The 16,263-nt window shown below is 44.3% G+C and overlaps 1 protein-coding gene across 1 annotated transcript in view; it reads left to right on the top strand.

The window, feature by feature from the left end:
• Positions 1-3,906: 3,906 nt before the first annotated feature.
• LOC127663645 (small conductance calcium-activated potassium channel protein 2) overlaps positions 3,907-16,263 on the top strand; it is a 35,842-nt gene continuing 23,485 nt past the window's right edge. The window contains exons 1-2 of the mRNA XM_052155298.1: positions 3,907-5,172; positions 5,772-5,867. Of these exons, the coding sequence (XP_052011258.1) occupies positions 3,907-5,172; positions 5,772-5,867 (1,362 nt within the window). The remainder of the gene's footprint in view (positions 5,173-5,771; positions 5,868-16,263) is intronic.

The following is a 16,263-nucleotide window of genomic DNA, read 5'->3' as shown; positions in this document are numbered from 1 at the left end:
GTTTTTGTTTTTGTTTTTTTAAAAAGGGACAGCAAATGGGAAAGCAAAGGCAAATCCCATGAAGAAGCAAATAATGAAGAGAAATATAACAGGGATCTGAATAAAATAAGACAGGGAAGCAAAACCAGCTCGAGGCTTCTGAGGCTCGGGGGGGGGGGGGGGGGGGAGGGGATCCCAGTCTATAAGAGTATGTGTCTAGGGGTTGATTATGTTAGGTCACATGTTTTCCATATAAAAAAAATATGGAAAAACCACTGTCACAGGGTGTAAGAAAGAAAAATAGAGAATTGTAGCCAAAAAAGGAGACGAAAGGACACTAAAATAGAGATGCTATTAAATTGATTGGATTGTAAGTCATTTTGTGGGTGACTGTGACCTCTGGTGTTAATCTAGGGGAATTCCAGCACTTGCTTGCCTTAATGGAGGAAAGGAAGAAACCTAAGCAGGAACGTTTCTCATCGGAAACCACTGATCTTTAATTGATGTATTTTCTCTTTTTCCCCCTCTCTCCTTTCCACTCACAGATGTAAGTGTAAAACACTACCCACATGCACAGTACTGTCTTTGCTGCTTTAATCGGTTTACAATGCTGTGTTTATCCTATATATAATCCTATATAGCAGCGGTTCTCAACCTTCCTAATGCTACAACCCTTTAATAATGCTCCTCATGTTGTGGTGACCCCCCCCCATCATCAAATTATTTCTGCTCCTACTTCATAATGGTAATTTTGCTACCCGTTATGAATCACAATGTAAATATCTTGTATTTTCTGATGGTCTTTTGTGGTTGCTACCCACCGGCTGAGAACCAGTGCTGTGTAAGAACAAAGTCAGAATAGCTTCATTTTAAACATCTGCATTCCAACTTAAAAGATCACCTGCCAATTCTATTTTTAAAAGAAATGTATTGATAATGAGGATGTCTTAATCTGGAACCTATCATAATTAACACAATTATTAAAGAGAGTCAAGCATATTTCAGCGTACAGGCTTCCAATCTGTCTAACAGGTATGTATTAGCAAGTTGAACTTCTTCTCATTGACCTGCTCTCCATCTTTCTAGTCATAGTGACTTTCTAGTGAGGACTACATGCCTCAGTAACCCATCCAAACCAAAGTACACACCCTCTCACATACATCCATGTGTGTATATATATATATATTCACACACAAAGTATATATATGAATATACATTATATGATATATATAGCACACATATATAATACACAGAGAAAGAGAGTACTGCTCAGTATTGTTTGCTATGTCATTTGTGAAGCCCGTGAGAAGCCTTGGCAGTGGTATTTAAACCGTTGTCAGCTTATGTCATCTAAGGGGATGCAGCTCTGGCTTTCCTTATGACATTTTAGCAAGCCTAGGATCTGATGTGTCATTTAAAATGAGTAATAGCCATTGTGATGTTTGGGAAGAAGTCTATGGAATCCTTTCTAATTCTAGGAGCAGGTGATGAACATATTAATTTCTGATGTATTTCTTTGAAGCATCTAGAGATAAAGACAAGTCAGACCTTTCATTCAGCCGTCAGCGAAGAGCTATATGAAGAGGTCTATATAGCTTGCTGCAAAGTGTACTAGTAGATATTGGGTGGTTATTATTCTTGAAGTAATTTTTTTTCAGACTAAAAGATGAATTAATTTGCACACTTTCATTTTAAATTCAATGTGCTCATGCTCATGTGTTTCCATACCCAGCTTTTTTGTTTGACAGTACCCTCATGTAGACCATCCTGGCTTCAAATCCACTAAGTCTGTGATGTTGGTCCCGAACTCCATCTCCCAAGTGCATGGACGGCCACGCCCTTCTTTCTCTGGACTTATTTTTTGTAATAATGCTCCTCACATGTGTATTTGTGCATTATCAGCTGCCCTAAAAATTCAACATGTGTCTTCATTCTAAACACGATTTGTTCCTATTTTGGAGATACAAAAAAGAAAATCATAATAAGTAATAAAAATGTCTTTGATTTTTAGCCACTAAAATTCAGTTCTCAACCAGCGCCACTGAGAAATTCAAGCCCTGCTTTTCCATTCTCTTCTATCAAGGACTATGGCAAATTCTAGGTTTAACTACAATTCTCCCCTTTCCTTCTTCATCTATTAACTTGTGTGAACGAAAAATTTTAAATTGCTTAACACACTTGCAAGGAATATCCAGAAATAAATTATTCACTCAATGGCACGGAACACACACACACATAAACACACACACTTACAAGCAGATACCAGGTAAGCAACTTTAGGGCAGCGGCTGACTAGAATATCACGAAATTGGATCCAGCTGAGAATTCCAATTACCTAATGAGAGCGATCCGCTTTCTCTTTAATTTCTTGGTCTAATCTGTTAGACAGCAATCTCCATCATAAAACCCACTGAACTCACAATTAAAATTTAAAAACATTTAACTGGCCAATTTCATCTTTTTTTTTTCCCCTTTAGGAAGATAGGAATTTCCATCCCCAAGGAAATACAATTGTAAGGCTGAATAATGGAGTATTAATCAAGAGCCCTCAAAGAGACCTCCTACCGTTTTGTTTGTGCATAGCTCAATAAGGACACACCATGGTAAAATTCAAAGTGTAATTTTTAGTGGTTTATTAGAGAGAGATTAATCATTATAGCTAAGTTTAAACACCTTGGCCAAGGGCAGCGATTATTCAGTCGAGTCATCGCCACGGTATTAATTGGCAGTCAGATGACTGACTGCCAGCATCAGTCAACCTGCACCAGGCCCCTCGCCCAGCCACTGCAGTCTGGTCTTGACAAGGATGCTTGGCGTCTGCGCATTAGTGACCCGCCTTTGCTTTGTGTCTGTACTGCAGGTCTGGAGGAAGAGGAACAACAGAGAAGCCGGTGGTCTGCGCTGGCTAAGCAGCCCACAGACCCTCGAATAAGCCTCGTCTACACCGCTAAAGTAACCCTCGGACCTACCCACTCAGGCTGCTGGACCGCCTGAGCGTCAGAGCCCCGGACCTGGCGGCCAGGGGCGCCAGCCCCTCATGTTCGGGAGAACGTGCAAATGTGAGCGGGCGCTCCCGGGGAAAGCCCTCCGCCCCCGCCAGGGGGACCCGGGAAGCCTGAGCGGGCTCCTCCCCGGACGCCGGGGATCCCCTCCTCCGGCCCCGCCCCCTCCTCCCCCTGCCCGGGCGTCGCGAGGTTAACCCTGTCTGCGCCGTAGCGCTCTCCAGTAGTAGCGACAGCGCCGCCAACCCCAATTCTGGGACTCGGGGAGCTAGGCGACAGGGACAGATCCCTGCCCTGGGTCGGATGTGATCCCTCGGAGGCCAAGCCGGGCATCCGGCTCTGGCTTTCTCCCAACGCTGATACATTCGCATAGGCAGTCGCCAAACTTTTTTTTCCCTTCTCCCCAAAGCCGGTGCCCCCGCAGTTACTTGGCTAGCAGCCTGCAGCCCACTCTCTACAGGACGATGGGGGAGAGGGAGTGGGGCGAGCAGGTGCTGCCTTGAAGCCCTACAAGGCTAGAGGGCGGGAGAGTAGCTCGGGTTTCTCACTGCCTTGGCGCCTGCCCCATGACCGGGATGGCTAGTCGTGCTGCAGTGTTCCAGGCAGGTCATTCGGGCCAGCATGTTCCGCACCAGTCAGGGGGCCGCGGCCGTGGAGCGAGAGCTGCCGCTCTCTCTCCCACCTCTGCAGCCTGTCGCTGTGCATGGGGTGGGGTGGGGTGGGGGGCTCAGTCTTCCCAACCGTGCTACCGGATGCGCGCGATCCGCAGGTGGAATCCCTGCCCTGGAGTGCCCTGACCCCGGCCGGAGCTGGCCTAAGCCCCCAGGGGCTTTCATTCTGCAGGTTCCCCTCCCAACCTCTCTCACACACGCTCCCCTAAGCCTCGCGCGCCGCAAACTCAGTCTTGGTCCCTGCAGGTGATGTCATGCCCATTGTTTTGGTGCGCCCAACCAATCGGACTCGCCGCCTGGATTCTACCGGAGCCGGCATGGGCCCTTCCTCGCACCAGCAGCAGGAGTCCCCGCTCCCGACCATAACGCATTGCGCAGGGTGCACCACCGCCTGGTCTCCCTGCAGCTTTAACAGCTCTGACATGGAAACCCCATTGCAGTTCCAGCGCGGCTTCTTCCCAGAGCAGCCGCCACCACCGCCGCGCTCCTCACACCTGCATTGCCAGCAGCAGCAACAGAGCCAGGATAAGCCGTGCGCGCCCTTCGCGCCGCTCCCGCACCCTCACCACCACCCGCACCTCGCGCACCAGCAGCCGGGCAGCGGTGGCAGCAGCCCATGCCTCCGGTGCAACAGCTGCGCCTCCTCCGGTGCCCCGGCGGCGGGGGCGGGGGCGGGGGATAACCTGTCCCTGCTGCTCCGCACCTCATCGCCCGGCGGCGCCTTCCGGACCCGCACCTCCTCGCCACTGTCGGGCTCTTCGTGCTGTTGCTGCTGCTCGTCGCGCCGGGGCAGCCAGCTCAATGTGAGCGAGCTGACGCCGTCCAGCCATGCCAGTGCGCTCCGGCAGCAGTACGCGCAGCAGCCCGCGTCCGCCTCCCAGTACCACCAGTGCCACAGCCTGCAGCCCGCCGCCAGCCCCACAGGCAGCCTGGGCAGCCTGGGCTCCGGGCCCCCGCTCTCGCACCACCATCACCACCCGCACCCGGCGCACCACCAGCATCACCAACCCCAGGCGCGCCGCGAGAGCAACCCCTTCACCGAAATAGCCATGAGCAGCTGCAGGTACAACGGGGGCGTCATGCGTCCGCTCAGCAACTTGAGCTCGTCCCGCCGGAACCTGCACGAGATGGACTCCGAGGCTCAGCCCCTGCAGCCCCCCGCGTCCCTCGTAGGAGGAGGTGGTGGTGCGTCCTCCCCGTCTGCTGCGGCTGCCGCCTCATCCTCAGCCCCGGAGATCGTGGTGTCTAAGCCGGAGCACAACAATTCTAACAACCTGGCGCTCTACGGAACTGGCGGCGGAGGCAGCACCGGAGGCGGCGGCGGCGGCAGCGGGCATGGCAGCAGCAGCGGCACCAAGTCCAGCAAAAAGAAGAACCAGAACATCGGCTACAAGCTGGGCCATCGGCGCGCCCTGTTTGAGAAGCGCAAGCGGCTCAGCGACTACGCGCTCATCTTCGGCATGTTCGGCATCGTGGTCATGGTCATTGAGACCGAGCTGTCGTGGGGCGCCTACGACAAGGTACCGGCTTTAGCCCCTGAGTACACTCCTGAAGAGGGAGCCAGGTGGTTGGGATGGGCTCTGGCGGGAACCCCTTGCCTGAGAGGTCGCAAGTGTCTCCGGAATCATCAGGCTTGCCTGCCGGAGCGGCAGAAGCAGCTAGGACGCACACCGGTAGTCGACTGGGCAACTCGGACGAGTTAAGTTCTCTGAGTGCTGAGTGCCCAGCGCATCCAGGCATGTTAATAAGTGGCTCCTGGAGTCGGTGGGGAAAAGCAAGTGTGTTTCTCTCCCTGTGCTCACGTTTCCGAGGCACCTTTCAACCTAAAGTACTTAAACTCCGCAGCAACTTCTAGGCTTTAGCGAGTCAGGTACCTTGTTTCCGTCCTCGGTGGTGCATAGCCCGCAGCCAACCCGTGAGTTTTCCCTTGCTCCTGGCTCCTCTCCTGGGGGCATTATGGCCAAATAACCTGCATCCCAGAGCCAAGACAGATTACCCCCCTCCTGAGTCCCCTACCTTGAATTCAGGTCCACGTGCTCGGGAACTGACTCTTATGGCCTGGATGGAAAGTGATTGAAAGTGCTTCTTTCTTAAAGTGTTCCATCTAACTGTGTTGCAGGCGTCGCTGTATTCTTTAGCTCTGAAATGCCTTATCAGTCTCTCCACGATCATCCTGCTTGGTCTGATCATCGTGTACCACGCCAGGGAAATACAGGTAACGCAGGCTCCGCTGTTTTTCAGAATAACCAGAAGCCATGCAGACTGCATAGGGGAAAAACAAGACAGCAGGGGCCTTTACCAAGCGGCTGTGTCCTTGCCTGAGGTTATAGAAGACTTGTGCAGAGTTATCTCAGCACCTGACCTGTCCTTTCAGAAAGCTAAACAAACAAACAAGTCGACACAGTGTGCAAACAGGCAAATCTTTCTGAGATATATTTGATAGGGTTTTAAGGTTTCCCCAACTTCTTTAGGTTGGTACACTTCTACTAGATAAATGTTTTTAAAGGAGCAATGCACACTATCCTGAATCTGTGCAGCAATGGGTGTTCTTTTTTAATATACCTTTTTTAAAATGAGTAAGTCATTAGGGGAGGAGGCCTTGCCAATCTGTATTGCCTATAATTATAATATAAGGAAATTAGTTCACCGGTTCTAGCCACATGGGAAGAGCACCCCTCCCCTTCTCTTCAAACAGTTTACAAGTTCGTAAAGCCTGTATAGCTACTAGTTTAGTCCGAACATGTTAAATATTACTCAAAGTTAAGGCTGGTACCCTTAGGGCTCTCTGAACAAGAAAATGTTTTGCTCTAAAAGATGTAACTGCTAGTCTCGTGCGTGGGTTTCTCGAGCCCACAGTCAAATAACTATCAAAGTTCAGGACTTTAGATAACTAGAGTCTTCAAGACACGATTGATATTTTCAAGCTTAGAATTTATAAGACTGTTTTTGACCCATCATGAGTCATTGATGGGACTGGTTAGACACTGAAACCTGTAGGTTTAAACTGCCTTTGGACAGGAAATGTCCAATGGACTTCATTTTCAAATTACTAATTACTGGGTTCACAGAAAAGATGGAAGAATTCAATTTTGATGACTGTTCAAACAGAATAAACATACACCTAACTCCAAGAGGGAAGGGGGGGAAAGGACTTCGTTTTGTTTCCTTTTTTGTTAAAACCTTGAAGAGGGCATGCTTACAGAGACAGAGGGTGAAATGAAAGTATTTGGAGTGGGTAATGATGGACTAAAGTACACGTGGTCGAATATTTAATATTAGGACAGTATATAGATTCTATTTTTTATAGAGTGCAGTCCTCACGATGGTGACATTTTGAGATTCTTCCAGAGGTCCTCTGTGGTACTCTGCTGTGCTTTAAGCCTGAGTCACTTCGACTTGAAGCTTGAAGCGTGGAAGATACAAGATGCTTCTTTGACTTAGTTTCTGCATGGAAACAGTCAGAGGAACTGAGTCGCCTTGCCAGATCAGGTCGGAAGGGGCCCAGCCTGAAAGCAGCGCAGCCTCCCCAGCTTGCTCCTGTCTTCCTCCCCCTGAGCCTAGCGGCCCCCCAGGGTCCTGCACTACTGAGTGCTTCCTCTGCTGTGCTCCCCTCTAGACACAAGAATCAGTTTATGAATAGGGTTAAGCTCATGATGCTACTCTGACATTTTGTAGGTTTTTAAGACTAGCGTAGAATGTTTGGCACGGAGACCAGAGTGGTTAAACCATGCTGGAATGACATACCTTGTCGATTATGCGTTCCAAATGTTGGCTGAACACACATCAAAAAACAAGCATTCTTTGAGGAGGGGGGATCACTTGTATATCTTCAAGAGCAAAATATCTTTTTAAAAACACAAACCTTTAACGAATTTTAGAGAGGGTTTTTTTTGTTTTGTTTTGTTTTTGTTTGTTTTTGTTTTTGTTTTTGTTTTTTACCTAACTCTGGTATAAGAGGAGCTGCTCAGTATTACATATGCATCCCAGAATTTTGATCCAGGGTAAGAATTCTAGAAATTTACAGGCACTAATAAGCACAAAATATTTTAAGATTCTTTTATGCTTGAAATACTGCCCTCATTGGCTAATTTGTATATTTCTATTATGTTGATTAGACAGTGTAACACAAGGAGGAAGACTGGGACAAGGATTGGTCAAATGTCAAAAATGTTAGGTTTTAACGCCCGGCTTATTTATGATCTATTGCTAGCCCTTAACCTGCCATGCTTACTGTGGTAAACATAAAACTGAGGCTTAGGCAATAATGTCTAGTTATTTTGGATACAGCTTTTACAAAAATCATGATTTGAACAAGAGGAATTCTTCTCCCAATATTCTTGTCTGCAATGCTTCTTTAAAATTAAATGAAATGGGTCTCAGCAGGTAAGAGCCCATACTGCTCTTGCAGGTAACTGTGCCGGGTGGGTAGCACCTACGTCTGGTGGTATACAGCTCCCAGGGAATCCTCTGGCCCCAGCACTCATGAACACATACCCACACAGACGCACATAATTTAAAAATAAGATTAAAAAAACATTTCTTAAGTTCTTTTTAACAAGCCAGGTAGTGGTGGCGCATGCCTGTAATCCCAGCACTCAGGGAGGCAGAGGCAGGCGGATTTCGGAGTTTGAGGCCAGCCTGGTCTACAGAGTGAGTTCCAGGATAGCCAGGACCAAACAGAGAAACCCTGTCTCAAAAAACCAAAAACCAAAAAAAAAAAAAAAAAAAAAAAAAAAAAAAAAAGTTCTTTTTAACAAAATAGGAAGTGACAAATATACATGGAAACTCTGAACCCCACAGTCAAGAAGAACCAGGAAAAAGCAGAGGCTTCCCATTGGTCCAATGGACATACTTTAGCCTGAAGCTCAGAGAAACCGGGTGGGTGTGGTTATGATCCTTACAGAAAATTAGTGGTTGTGTCTTTTTAGCATTACTTATATCACTGTGGGACACCTATTTCTTTCATGTAATTGTTTAAACTACTGGTCACTTCAGAGTTCAAAAGATTCCCAATATATTGATTAAGAAAATTCCAGATCTATTGATTTATCTCTGAGGTAAGGCAGCAAGGACGGGGACAAGTGCTAGCATTTTGGAGCATGTCCTTGAGTGTAAGGTATCAAGAATGACAATTTTTATTCTTACTTTTTGGCATATTAAGTATGCTGATGAGAGAGTGACAGCTAGCCAGGGCGAGCTACTGGTACATGATGTCATTTTCCACTATGCTCAGGAAAAGTGTTCTAACTGAGGTCCCAACATCTTGCTTGCTCTTAGCCAAGCCTGGGGAGGCCCTGACATTTTTACCCAGAACCTTGGAAAGCAAGGCTCAGTGTGACCTTTGATAAAATGTTTATACATGATGTGGCAACATAAAATGGCTCAGGTGACTCATGGGTTAGAGTTGTGCCTGGATTAGAGTTGTGCGTTGGGGAGGGTTTTGAAGAATACTGCACCATAGTACCTTTCAGCTTTGGGGTCATTTTTCAGTATTTTTCAGTACTACAGACAGCTCAAGGCATGGCCTACGCATAAAATTCTTTCACTAATTACTTTCACTCCTCACAACCAAAATTGAAATTACTGTTTCGTTTTGGTGTTTTGGTCAGAATGCTTATATAGAATTCAACAGAGTGGGAGAATGTATTCAGCTAAGTAAATATTAGACTTTCTCAATGTATATTTGGTTTCGTTTTCTGCATCAATCAGCAAATCCAGGCCCCCCTCCTCAAGTGTAGGAATAAAACAAATATATAACTAAACTTTGATACATGCCTCTGTAATTACAATCTTTTGACACATGCAATTGACTATAAGGATTGTTATTTATTCAAGTTGAAATTTTGTGTGTGCGTAATACTAAATAGCTTTCTACCTCTCAAGGTTATCTACCTTGAGAGGTTAGATAGCAGGACAGAGAGAAGCATGATCTTCAGAGACATTTCTTTTTGTCTTCACCCCTGCAGTAGGACTGGAGATAATATTTTTTTTTAACAGAATAAAGATAAATGAAAGTCTTATCCTTCAGAAAGTTTGAATATAGATTTCATTTAATCTTTTCAACATTATCTCCATACCGTTTTCTCATGGCAACAACTTTAGTATAAAAATAAGCTGTTTCCTATTTTTAGATTTGCCAAAGTAAGATTATAAAGCGAGAAAGGAAGCCCCTTGGCGTGCTAAATGGTCTTTCTGGGTCTTATGGAATGCAGAAGACTGACAGGGCCTATACATCACATTGGAAAGCATTTTTTCTTTGGTAATATACTTACACAATAAATAGCACTAGGGAAACATTTAGTTTTCCTTAGCTCGTTTATAATGGAATTCCTTTGCATTTCTTCCAAGTTTGGTTTTCAGAGATGGATTATGTCGTTCTATAAGTAGAAATATTGAAATTAAGATTTCTTTTCCCTTGTGAATCACGGTCCCATGAGGAGGCGGGCTTGCTGGGGACGGGGCCTCAGTGACCTGCTGGTCTCTTGGACAGCAGGGGAGGGTTGACTTCTCACTAGCTGGTAGGCTGGTGTGCTCCCTGTAATGGCGCAGAGACATTGGCTTTCTCACTTCTGCAGGGCTCCCAGACCATGCTAAAAACGCTGCCTGTAGTTGTTGTTGCGTTTGAAAAGTAACAAACACATAATTCAGATAGAAGGGTTTAGAAAAACTGGGAAATTACATTCTGTGTACACTCAGTGTGTCCTGAGAGTTAGGCACTTTAACTGACCGATGTATCCTTTCAGATGCTTAAAATCAGTTATATAGATGTAACTATATTCATGTATAGTTTGCTTTATTCTGTAATGCATTTCGGAGGTGTTTCTTCTCCATCAGTACCTAGTGACCTGGCCTCATTCTTCTCTTCCAGTTGGGTCATTTTCTATTTTATGAAGTTCTGTGTGTTACTTTGTCAGTCCTGTAATGAGTGCTGATGAGTAATTTGGAGTTCTTAAAATTTTTCTAATATATATATATATTATGTGTGTGTGTGTATACATATATACTAATGTACATGATGTATATAGTATATGTATAGGTATATATAAGTATATATAAGTATATATACCTATACATATACTATATATAGGTATATGTATATACCTATACATATATGTATATACCTATACATATACTATATACATCATTTATTTATATGTAGTATATATTAGGATAATAATGTATCTATATTATTCTTACATATCTATATTATATATGTAACATATATGTGTATATACATGAGAATTATACACTTCATCAGCAATATTGCTGACTCAGTGTTAACACCAGAGGTATAGCTCTTGAAGCCCAGCATTGAGAAGATTCTGTATTTGAATCTTAGTACCAAAACTCCCTTCAGAAAGACTAGGCCCTCTGTGTTTGTGTTCTAGAATGTTATTATTACTCTGTAACAGGCTTAATAGTTTGAATGAGGTTATGGAAGGTGAAGAAGGTTAAAAAGTTAGAAATTATCTTAGACTGGCCTTCGTTACTGATGTATCTGTGAAGCAGATGGAAGCTGTAGCTACGGGGGCTCCTGCTCCACAGCTGCTGGAGTAGGAAGCTGACTTGCTCTGTCCTGTGTCTAGCAGCTCGGTGGCTGATTCTGTATGGCCCATAATCTCCCCTTCAGTAGCAATGACACTCTGAAGCCTTTGACCATGAGTATACTGTAGTAACGAAATCACTCAGGACTCATTTTCTCCACCTGCCTGTGTAAAGACCTCTGCATTATTCATGGGTGCGGCACTAAATAAAGTGATCCTGGTGTGTTTACAGAGCAGCATCACAAATGAATGGAGAGTAGAGCTTCAGGTTTACCTCTGCTGGCTTTGCCTGACCTTCTGTCCCATTTCTGGTCCACTTTGTATGCAGGAGAAAGGAAGGGGCTGTCATTGCCCCTGACCACACGTGGCCGGGTAGACTGAGGAAGCATGCATTGATGATTTATGCCAGAGAAATCACATTTGGTCAGAATGTGGGTTTATGGGATTCCCTCAGAGAGGATTTTCCTCTTATCATATGTTCTTTGTTACGTTGAAAATATATTAAACTGATTACACAAAGGGTGCTAACTTTAGCCATCTTTTAGCCCCATATCCTACCCACCCTGAGAATGTCGATGAGGACATCTTGATAGAATTATTTTGTCAGTTGCTCTGTGACCATCGTTCCTGGCAGGCTGTCTGTTCCATCATTAAACAATAGTTTTAAAAGTTTGGAAGAGACTGGAGATAGGTTTCTTTGTGTTAAAGTGAAATCTGCTTTCATTCAGTCCATAATCAATGCATTGAAGTTTTCCACTCAGGAATAATAGTCTATACCAGCACACATAGGGACACAGGCAGGAAGATTACTGTTGAATTCAAGGACAGCCTGGACCACATAGTGAATTTTAAGTCTAGTTTGGGATACACAGAAAACTTCTATCTCAAAATACAAAAGAAAAATGCACAAATCAACCATAATAAAAAGTGAGCTTTTAAAATACGATGGTAAGGCATATGGAAAAGTCCTTTCGTTGTAGAGCTGACACTCCAAAGAAGTGAAGAAAGGAGAACATAGAAACATTAATTAATTAAACAAATCCTTACATGTCTGGCAAAAGCCATGATGGAGATTAAAAGATGCTATGGACAGACAGAAGGATGAGGGAGGACTCTCCAAGGAAGAAGTATTTAAACTGTCTGAAAGGCCTGGGGACTCAGAGGGGTATCCTGTGCTAAGTAAGTTACTGTAGCCCAATGGAATGGTACTAAACAAGATCTGAAGGGATACAGGAACCTGTCCCTGCTACAGAACCCTCACAAAGTCATGGTAAGGATTTTTAGTATAGCTGTCAAGTCATTGAAGTGTTTAAAGTAGAGGTGACTCCTGTTCTAACTTAATGTTCCAGGAGGATTGTTTTATTATACATTGAGGAAATGAGCCTGGAGCCTGGGTGACCAGCTTGGCAAGCTATGCTGTAGAGAGAGGTGGTCCTCACTGGACTTGCATAACAATGGTGGACATGAGAAGTGAGGTCACTCCAGACCCACATCAGAATTATTCATGGGTCTGAGGTACCTTCAAGGCAAGCGCCAATGCAGAGATCCCTTCTGGGACTTTATCTAGAAAAGTTGAGTTCATGGTATGAAGAAAGATTAGCTAGATCTAGTGGTGTATTCTTGGGATCCCTCTCAGAGGCTGAGGCAGGAGGATCACAAGTTTGAGTCCTACCTGTATTATTACATGTAATAATATAGAGTTAGAGCCCAGCCTAGGCAACTTAGCAATACCCTGTGTTACAAAATACAAGACCAGACAGGGAATATAGATCAACAGTAGCATAATTACTTGACTGGCCTCCCCAGCACCTTGACTTCACGTTCTGATAGAAAATCAACAACGTAAACCAAAACAACAAAACAAAATTCAAAGATTCACACTGAAGTATGGGATGTGGAATCAGTGTAATATATTTGAAACTATTCTGGTCTAGAGACATACATATATATCTATATACATATATATACACATATATGTATATGAGAATCTGAAGTTTGGAAGAAAGGTCTGTACTGGGGATTAAATTTAGTCATCATCAACATAGACTATTTAAGCCCACAGGAATTGATGAAATCACTGAGAGAGAACAGTAAGATGAGAAGGCTGGGAGGCGATCGCTTTTCTGACATCTGGAGGTTGAGTAAAGGAGGAACTAGAAAAGAGAGAGAGAGAGATGGAGCTGCCTTTGTGGAGGAGGGCAGGACGGGCTGCTGGAGGCAAAGCAGCACTTTGCACCCTGTTGAATTGCTCAGGTCTGTTAATTGGAGAGCAGACGTGCTTTTTAGCTTTGGCAAGTTGAAGGTCATTGCTGACCTTGCTTTGCAGTTGCAGAAGAGCGATAAAGAACGGCAAACTGTAATTTCCAGTGTAGCAGAATAAATTGACTCCTTCACATTTAAACATTGCCTAGGTCCCTTTAAATATCTTCCCAGTTAGCCAGTCCTGGCTTTGTTCTTTGAATATTCCTCATCAGGCTTTGCAGTGGCCCTGATCACATTTTTTTTTTTTTTGGATGTAGTCCATTTTGGTGAATTTATTCTGTACACGAGGTCAGAAATGACCGAGGGTATCCAGTCAGGATCCCCCATTTTGTCAGCTGACCCTGATCTCAAGTGGCCATGCTTCACAGAAATTGTCACCACGTGACACTTATAAAATCATTATTGGCTGAAGTGATTGGCTTTGTATTTTCAGATGTTGTTAGGTAGCGTGTCATTCCACAGCAGTGTCCTAGCTTTTCAGTATTGTTTGAGAAAGAATTCTGGTGTTTATGCGACACACATTTCTTCAGGTTCAGAAAGACTTGTGTGTGTAGATGATGTGTGGGGTTTGCCTGGCTACAATGTCCACATTAGGGCTCTGTTCTCTTGCAGCCCTGGGTCCCTGTCAATGGTTCTTACTGAGACTGCATGTTTGCCACTGACATAGGTACCTCCTTTGGCCTAGTTTCAGACTGGCAGGAAGTTTTAAGAGCATACCTTTGAAATCCATGCCCGTAGCATGGGAGAGCCACGGTTAAGGTCTAGAATCAATTGGGTCCCATTTTGTTGTGTGCCACCTGCCTGTTCATTTAGTGACACAGCTCTGGGTGTCTTGACTATTAACCAGCCCCCAGTTTCTCATTTGCTCCAAGAATATCATGAGAACTCATCTGTTCTCTTGCTGAAATCCACATATTTTAAGTGAACTGTAATGTCACAATTGCCCAGCCTATTAAGAATATCCAAGGACACCGGGACAATTTGCTTCTAATTTTAAGCATTAGCATATGTTTCATGACCTAATGCCTCTTGCCTTAAAAATGTTGCCTGTTTGCCTCTAGACTATACAGTTAATAACTACTCATGTGCTAGACAATTATAAAGCATAGGAAAATATAAAAGTAGCTGCAGATCTGATATCCCATTGCCTCAAAGGTAGTTTTTCCTCTGAGACTGGGATCATATGGAGTAGATAGGGATACATTAGCTATGTAGTTCTATAAAAGAAATAAGTCCTTTGATGTATTTTTTCATGCTATTTCTATGGCAAGACATGCTTTCAATTGCTTTTTCCCCCCTATCATGTAGCTGTGATCAGTTGAATTATTTTCCTGATTTTTGGATTCTTTAAAAAAAAAAAAATCAAACACCTTATAAAAGTAGATTTTCCCTAATACCCTTGAAGATAAACTTACTCTGAGTATCTCCTGTGATTTCTTAAGGATCAATTATCAAGAAAACAGGTATCCAGTTAAAGGATGTGATTTTAAACAGCTCTAGTTTATAGAATAATCCTCTCAAAAGTTTCTGTCACTTTATTATTGGAAATACTTCAGATGACTTTTTTAGGTACCATCTTGGCTTGATCGATGTTCTGACTCAATCTACCAGCCAAGCTTTTGAGTATTGTGCATGAAGCCAGTGTGTGTGCCTCACCCACCTCCCCAATCTATGTTTTTAATTTGTTTTTCTTAATAATCTTGCCCTGTGAACAGAACGATCTGATGCCGTTTGGGTTGTTTACAGGTTTTGCAACATAGCCTCCTGGCTTTTTGTCCTGCCTCTGGAGCCAGTCAGTCTGTATTCCCTCCTGGCTCTATCAGTCATTAGCTGTGCGACCTTGGACAAGTTGCTGAATATCTCTGAGGTTGTGCTTTGTTCCCAGTCAAATGGGGATGACAGAGTACCTGCCTCACTGGGCTGTGAGGAACATTATGAGAGACTTCTTCGCCTGTCTAAGTGGATTTCATTCAGATTCTGATTGTGAGGGAATCCTCTGTCTAAGGGAAGAAGCAAGCCTGTCTTTGGAGGTTGGGGTTAGTCTGTAAATGAGGAGGAGGAAAAGTTCTGACCCACGGGTGGCTTGGCTTCTTCCTGGAAGCATCGCCCTTTCAGTGCTGAGTTAACTCCTTCAGGCTTGCACAGCTGACTCCATCTTCCTCGCCACTAATTAAGACCCTAGTGACTTAAAAGAGTTAAGCATGCACTCGGAAAAATGTGCATAGGGAATAATTTGGATAATGGAAAATTCTGGCACTAAACCCCCTGCTGGAAGGACAGAGGTAGAAAACAGCCCTAGGCAAAATGTAAGCTTCAGCAGTTGGTAGTTCCTGGGTCTGTAATAACTGCGAGTCCACAAGTTATTTAAATTAAGGGAACCCCCCCCTCGTCTAACCCCCATCCCTGTGCCAACTTTACTTCTATATCCTGTGTCACCACCTGCTAAGGCAGGACACTAAGAACTGCTTGGTAGTCTGAAAGAATCAGGGAGAATCTTTGGTGAGACATGACCAATGATACCTCAAAATCTCCCTTCCCCTCTTTGGCAATTGGTTTACTTTTAACCAGGATCTTGATTCATTGCAAACACTCATCAGCTGAGGGGTTATTATGCCAGACTCTGGTTTTGAGCAATGCACATTTGTTGGTTTAGTTTTGGACTTTGATTTTTAATTCATGGGACACATTGAGGGTTTAAACTTCGCAAACTTGGTACTTCAACAGGTAGTCAAGTTCTCCCAGTAAAATTTATGCACCAGATATTTCTCTTTTGCCTTCTTGAATACTCTGAGCACCTCTACCTAA

Source organism: Apodemus sylvaticus, chromosome 13 (assembly GCF_947179515.1).
Source record: "Apodemus sylvaticus chromosome 13, mApoSyl1.1, whole genome shotgun sequence".
NCBI classification, from domain to species: domain Eukaryota; kingdom Metazoa; phylum Chordata; class Mammalia; order Rodentia; family Muridae; genus Apodemus; species Apodemus sylvaticus.
The sequence above is the reverse complement of the archived record's forward strand: the minus strand, read 5'-3'. Positions and strand labels throughout refer to the sequence as shown.